The following is a 7,911-nucleotide window of genomic DNA, read 5'->3' on the forward strand; positions in this document are numbered from 1 at the left end:
AAGCAGATGGCACCCGGTAAACGTCTCTTCAAAATCCCAACTTGGGACAAGAAAGCTGGCATTCGAGAAATCGTGATTGGAAGGGTCGGCTGAGCGATTGTTATGCATACGAAGCAGGTGGGAATTAAGAAACACAATAACAAAAATGTGGGCGAAGCGCAACAGATACATCCTGGTATAAAGACCAGGGGGTGGCATGTACGCTTTATCATAGACGCCTCACGACAAACGTCCCACCCGACATCGGTGGGGTTTCCACTGACGTTTCGAACCGACTGGCTTCCGACCCAGTGGTAGGAGGTGTGGTTACTGACAGTAACTTAGTTCCATTCCCCTGATTGGTGACAAAAAGCTATGAAGTGGAGGTATACTACTGACAAACAGAGGGAACTCATGGACCCGAAAACAGGAGGAATATGCGGAAATTAATGGGAGTGGCGCAACCACTTTCGAATCGTACTTGTTGTACACAGACTTGGGGTCTTCCGGTTGTGTGCTGTCTTCATTCACCTTGTCCATTATCCTCGACTGCCAACCGACCCACAGGTAGCAACAGAAACGTGGATCGTCCGAGGGTTCTTGAAAAGTGATGGACGCAACCGCAGCAGTGCTGGGCAACTGCCGTAGGGAGAACCTAAATAAGAGGTAGCATGGAAGGGGAGTGGTGTTCAACATCAAACAAATTGATTTTGACATCCAGAATTCTGTGCCAGTGGACACTATCATAGATGAGACATCTATACAATGTCTACGTCGACTAGAAACCTAGTGAACACTTGGTGCCTACGAAAAATCACGAAAGCGCTCAAATGGCACCCGGCTGAATGGAAATTTGGTGATAATACCGCAATCATGTTACGTGGTTCCAAGGTCGATAGGGAACTGCATATGGTCATATCTATGAAGGCTGATTTATGGCCACGGGAGCCAAACACCAGGCAAAGCCGATAAGATTAGGAGCGAAATCTGATTTGCGAATAAACATACTTACGGAGTGAGATCATGCCGCAGTCAGACGAAAACCTAAACCTATAATCCCATGAATTTGAAACACGGGCACGTGATGCCTCCCCACTGAATGCGAAGATGCATCTTCCCGTTCGGTACATCCTTATTCCGATTCAACAAGGTCTCGCAGGAAAAGACAGAACAAGGCCTACAAACACGAAGATGTTAACTGGGATGACAGAAGTGAAGTGTTTTTGTCTTTTTGCGAGGATAGATATCCGTTCAGCTGTAGCTGAACCCTTTTGGTGCCTAATCGGGGTAGATGCACAGTTATCTAAATCACCTCCCCAAATCATCGGTGAACGAATGTGACAGCTACAACCACTGAAAGACAAGTATGCGGTTCCTACAGCTGACTATGATGATGATGATGCCGAACTACCATGCCACCCAAAGGTTGCACGAGGGCTGGGATCCTGAAAGGTTGCTTAAGTCAAGACAGGGAAAGTCGAGAGGCAGAGGTCGGGTTCGAACCACGGACCTTCCGGGTAGTGAATTCGCGCTCTAACCACTTGGGCTATCTTGGTCATAGATATCCTGAACTTAACTTCAGGACGCTCACAAGCTAGAACGATCAAGGAAACCTGTGAAGCCCATTGACAATATGCACAGCCAATTTGCCTAGCGATGCTCTGCCGTGAGGAATTAGCTTTGCTATAATACGCCAATAATTTGATACTACTGGGTTCCACAGTGCTAAAAAAGATAATATCTGGGTTGCATGTCGCCTGTACGACCGAACACTGGGAGATGACCCCAAGGTTCCGATGAAAGATTGTGTGACAACATAGCTCGGGAAGGCTGACATGACTGCAAGCAGTTTATTTGGTAGAGTTCACTGCCCTGGTTTTGCAGTATGCTAGGGACAATCAGGTATCCCACATAGCTTGAAATGAGTCTAAACGGTCCGGCGGAGTGCAAGAGCCATCCCAAGTTGTCCGGAGTGTGATGCTCCAAGACAGGACGATAAGCTAATAACCAACTTGCTACGGCAACTTATCCATCAATACTTACACAGAGATGATGTTTGAAACTGGAATAAACAGTGAATATACACTCATCCGCAAACTAATTTGGTCCTTTCGAGAGACTCACCGGGAACCCAGCTGAATATCTCGCTTAAGGCCTGAGAACATCATAAACGAGAGATTCAGCTGGGTTCCAGGTGAGTCTCTCGAAAGAACCAAATTAGTTTGCAGATGAGTGTATATTCACTAATTTCGTGCAATTTGGTTTCAAGTAGAACATAAGGTTGACGGAAACCCGGGGACTGCGCCTACCTGATGAGCCCCAAGAAGGGCGAAACCGGTCGTGGGCTGTCGATGGATTTTCAGCAACCTTATGAGTAGTACATTATAAATATATGGAATAAACAGTGTTTGACGAAATTTAGTCTATCAATGAATGAAGAACTGTTGTGTCGTGTGTTTATCCATAAGGAAAAATTAACAAACATCTATAGAAACCGGAGTAAAAAAGAGCACAGAGGGAACTTACTCCAAACACATAGTGCTTAGCGACCATAATTGCCAACCTCCGAAACTGAAACCGACAGCCAAAGTCTGTGTGTTTGGTATGTAACGCAGGGTTGAAACATACACACTAGCTGGAAACGGAACAAACAAAATAGTGACGTCAGAAAGTTAGCAAACCAATTACAAGATATGAATAGGGTAGTATTGTTGTTTGTCACATCCCTGTGACATAGATAGGCTACAGATGGTTTCTATCTATCATTTGAGTCAAACTCAAGCGAGCAGTGGTTCCCAACAGGTTGAAAATATCAAGGGGTAGATGCTACTAACAAAACACGAGTAGTCCAGAAACGATTAGTGAGCCTCACACTTGAGGAGCCGGTCAACAAGCGATCACTTGGTGCGAATTCCGCGATTAAAGGAGGAGTGGTGCTATATGCTGTCTAGGCGCGAGTTAATCACACAGCTAATCAGCCAATCATAGTCGGAAGGTTCAGTCTCCAACTACCACTGCGGGAGGTCACAGGTCTGAATGGCCCTTGAGATCAGTGAGCTGCGAACTACTTATGATTCCCAATAGGGATGAAATAGATGTACATCGCCTCTCGGTCCTTCGGCACAAGTTGAATTCACTTATAACTGGAAACTTAGATTGAAATTTCTTAAACTCTTCATACTACTGCCAAGTATAAAGCGCGCTCAAATCGGACTTGCGATATCCCGAACCACCCGCAGGATCATGAAGATTGCGAAAGATGGTAACCTTGTTCTGTGGATGCGTTTGAGAGTCAGAAAAAAGCATCGTTCAATTGTAGCACGCTTCCGGTGCCAAGCTGCCGTGGCACACGAAAGAGGCACGAGGGCTGGGATACTGCCAGCCTACCCAAGCCAAGACAGGGGAAGTCGAGAGGTAGAGGTCAGCCTCGAAACACGGACCTTCCGGTCAGTAAATTCGCGCTCTAACCACTTGGTCCAACAGTTTGGGATAGAGGCTGGTGGGGGGAACCGAATCCCATATAAAAGTCTTGAGCAAGCGCAGACGTGCATGAATATCGAAACTAGCCTTCAAATGCCTATGCTTGTTACACGGCTTTGGTCATAACGTTGTAGCATTTTTTAAAAACGCGATAAGCGAGCAGTGGAACCAAAGGGTGAATGGAACCGACCGCAAAAAGCAGACGGCTAAGGTTGAATGGGATAGAAAACGCTAGACATATAGCAGGAGAAACAGAAAAAGCAACGGATTTTTATGGAGCTAGATTTGATGTGAAGAGGCCAGCCGAGATTGATGGACATTGTTCAACGGGCGAGACATGATTACTACCGATAAGTGTGATTCCGGTTAATGTTTGGTTGGCATGGATCTGAGACATCGAACTGCGACGATCAAACCCACCGCAAACTAAGTAGCGCCTTATTCAGTTCACGCTGAACCACGTGTGCAGCTGTCTGAACGCCCGGTACAAATCCGGGAGGGGGGAAGGGCGATAAGACCCGAAAGTGAACTTTAAGGGGCAGTTCTAAAGTCGTTAACTGATGGATCATAGTTTTCGAGTCCAGTGAGACCAACTGGGCAGTTGGGACCGACAGTGTAGACAAAAGGCTTCTTGGTGACCTGAACCATTTGAAAGAAGCAACTAGGGGAGTACACGACTGCATACTGCCAGTCAATAACCGATTCCGTCTGCACAACGATGATCACAAGGAGATCACTTTTAACACCGTCGTAGGCTCAACACCTCGGAATGTATAGAACGCCAGGAGGGGTCGAGCACATGTGCATGTAGTGACAACTACAAGATAACTTGGAGATCCAAATCAGGGGTTTGAAGGGGCGAAGCAAATAATACTCCTATAGGTTCGTTTGAATACAGGAGGAGACGAAACCTCATCGGGTATCTCGGTTTTCCGTGAGCGAAGACAGGCCCCGCAATTGTTTTGCAATTCAACGGGACGCTGAAAACAAAACTCGTAACAGGCCAGCAAGAAAATATGGCCCTGGTGCGTCGGTTACACAGTGAAAGCAGACAAAGCAATCAGTGCGCGATAACTTACCGGCAGGAATCGCACGCAAAACTTTACCGCTGACGGACTTGTACTGAAATTCGTTCCAACGAACAACCGATGCTGCCAACAGAAAAGCAGGAGAAATAACCAAGGTAACAAAGTTATGAAAAAAACGAGTAATAAATCTCTTTCAAAAGTTATCATCATCATCATCATTGTCAGCTGTAATAACCACGTACTCGTCGTACAGTGGTTGTAGCTGCCGCAGTTTCGTTCAATGATGATTTGGGGGGGTGGGGGTAGGTAGCTGCGCATTGGAGGCGGGAGATGATAAATTGGTGCATAAACCCAGCATTGTCAGTGGGCTGTCAAGTGGGGGGGGTTGGAAGCTATGTGTTGAAGGCCATAGCTTGGATGCACGAGCGCCATTGAGGGCGCGGCTGGGTCATGTCTGACAATGTCTCTAACCATTGATGTGGACCATCTCGGGGTCCCCATTCAGGAAGACGGCAGTGACCAGCGCAGCTGAGTTTGCTGGTACCAGCTTTAACATTTCGCTGCCGCCTCAACAGTTAACTCTTTAAAGACTCCTTACAACCACATCCTCAGGTTTTGCACTGAAAGTAAAGTGGAAATTTTCCGGAAGAATAAACTCCCGTGAGAAATCACCACCCCCTATCCTCATAGAGAAGTTTGAACATCCCCGTAACAGCCGGTCGCTTGTCTAGTCCAATTCCATTGACCACCAAGAGAGGAAGGTGTCTGCACCCGGAAAAATGTTACAATGAAGCCCGTCGGTACCGCGCGCAAACTCCTGGCAATTATATAGGAAAGAGGTCACGATTGGAAATCGCAGGTAAAACCTCGCAGACACTGAAAATGTGGGGCACAGCGGTCAGAACGAACATACTACCAATGGGGCTCGTTCGGAAGACATGTTCCAACGAGCTGTTTTATAACCTCGTCGAAATGGATTGCTACAGTTAGAAAAGAGACAACATAGTTCGATTTATGTTGCTATTAACAAGTGCTTAGAGCGCGAATTTACTGACCGGAAGGTCCGTGGTTCGAGCCCGACCTCTGCATCTCGACTTCCCCTGTCTATGTTCGGGCGACCTGGCAGTATCCCAGCTATCGTGCTCCCTTCGGGCGGCATGGCAGCTAGGCACCGAAAGAGTGCTACAACTGAACGGTTTTTATGTTTTATCAACAAAAATGTGGTACCTTTGGCGATAAGGGGTTGGCGTAGGGGCAGAAAACTAGACAAGGACTGATGTAGTGATGCGTATTGAGCATCACATCAGAAAAATACGCATCAGTGACACAGTTATCATGCTATTAAAAGCGGCCGTTAAAACGCTGGGCGGTATCCTTAGCTGGGTTGTCAAGAATATCAAAGGATAACAGTGAACCTCCCACTCCTCACTCACAAACGATGGTTGAAGAGGATTCCACCTTCAAAGGTTACGGTTATCGACGTTGACTTCGAGCATTACCGCACATTATTTCAAAGGAGATCCTTGTGGCCAACGACCGAAAAGCCATAGAACTCATCAACTGATGTGTTTGAAGGATGAGCGATAATTGCAAGTTAAACACGCGACTAAACGGTCGGTCATGGCTAGATGCATAGTGTTCGACTACCAAACGGAAGATGACGCGTTCAAACATAGGAGTTCGCGAGATGCATGCTGGTGAAGACTCCCAGGTGAAACTCCTATAAAATTTTTTGGCCTTTGGACATGAACTGAATTCTTATACGGAGTGGAACCCCCATGAGGTCTTCCTAATGCGCTCCGACCATAAAATACAAAACTGTCCAGAAAATGAGAAATCCCGCAAGCCGCATGGTTCTTTTTTCAAGAAGTCATCACTCACGAAGCCGGTCAACACCCGATGAAGTGAAGTAGCCTGCGTAGTTGCAGGACGGTGGCGAGTTACTCACAGTTACTAATAATCGTGACCAAACGATATAGCGTCGAAGAACTGGGGGGTCAAACCTGCGAAGTTGCTTAGAGATACACGTGATGCGCGCTGCTAGTGATTTCCAAACGGGTAAAAAAAAGCTTCACAAGGCTTCTCAGCTACTTAGAATGGATTTCCTTCACTTGCAGTAGACATTTGTGTGGCCATAACCCCATATGAGACAGGCCGTCTGAACAAATCTCAACAGCGTTGAAGACTCAAGCTGAAGAGTGAAGAACAAGAACGTTGTACTGCGGTCGAACGAGAGTGAAACCTTTGTGCCGAACTTCCATACACTGAAAAGGGCATTCACAGGTTTTCCATCTGAATGGCTTCGCCAGAATCCATATCATCGATGGACATGAAAACAGAGGTGGCACCTGTAAGCGTTTGAAATATCCCAAACAAACTGCGTTATGAAGATCCTCATGCTTCAATAGGCTTATCGTAAATAGGCACATCTAAGGGAAATCTAAGTACAGTAGTCTCGGCCCCAGCCCAATCCAAAGTAACTAAATCGATTGAAAGGACGATCGATCGACAAGCAAGTCACAAGACAACAGGAGTAAGGGAGCTGTGTTTTCCAGCCCCCATAGGGTTATACGTGCTTTACAGGCGGGATTGTAGGACGTGTTTTCGATAGTTTAGGAATGACGTTGAGTTATGCAAGCTTGAACTTCTCCAGAGTTGAGAAGGGCCACCCCAATGTTTCTTGATACACTGTCTTGAACTATGCACCATAACTGATAATAGTTAGCAAGAATAACTCGCAAACGTTCGATTAGCCTGTTCTGTCCTGCTGCCAAGCGAAACCCCGCTTTTGCTGGCGAAGACAAACAGAGCCATGGAAATGCCGTCAGTGAACTTATTATGTTGTCTTGGTTAACCCACAGGCCGAATTTCCCCTATCGTGTCCTGATGTGTTTTGAAAGAGCAGTATTTGGTCTATTCGGTATGGGGCACGGAGGAAATTGCCAACCACCACCCCGTGCTTGTTGTGTTCAGGCTTTAGTGGACGCTTGGACACCGAGTACTTTCGACTGGATTATCAGCTGGCTTTGCTACCACCGCTTGACAAAAGTACTCTCATCATCATCATCATCGACCACATCGACAGCATGACATCAGTGTTCAACACCAATGCTTCACTGCCGTACAATTGTAAATAAAAGAGTAAAGGTGGACGGGGAAGGGACTTAGTGCCTGTTTATATCTACAAATACTCACTCAGGCAATCTGGGACAGAAACTACAACAAGACCGCCACTGACATCGGTTGGCAGCCATATCTTGTAGTGTCTCCAACCAGGCACAGTGAGGATCACGCAGTCCCCATCCTGGAAGGCGAGTAGCACCGACAGCACCAAAGCGTTTCGTGATCTCCTTCATACTCCTCTGCCAGGTCATGGGTTGGCCACCTCTCTGTTTACGCCACTCCGAATTGGGCATGGAAAACA

At 46.7% G+C, this 7,911-nt stretch overlaps 1 protein-coding gene across 1 annotated transcript in view; it reads right to left on the reverse strand.

Moving 5' to 3' along the window:
* Positions 1-7,911, reverse strand: part of T265_10735 (hypothetical protein) — a gene marked incomplete at both ends in the record, with an annotated part of 45,903 nt that overhangs the window by 31,962 nt on the left and 6,030 nt on the right. The window contains 2 exons of the mRNA XM_009177195.1: positions 2,506-2,614; positions 4,539-4,610. Coding sequence (XP_009175459.1) covers positions 2,506-2,614; positions 4,539-4,610 — 181 coding nt within the window. The remainder of the gene's footprint in view (positions 1-2,505; positions 2,615-4,538; positions 4,611-7,911) is intronic.

The sequence above is a fragment of the Opisthorchis viverrini genome (genome assembly GCF_000715545.1).
Source record: "Opisthorchis viverrini unplaced genomic scaffold opera_v5_399, whole genome shotgun sequence".
NCBI classification, from domain to species: domain Eukaryota; kingdom Metazoa; phylum Platyhelminthes; class Trematoda; order Opisthorchiida; family Opisthorchiidae; genus Opisthorchis; species Opisthorchis viverrini.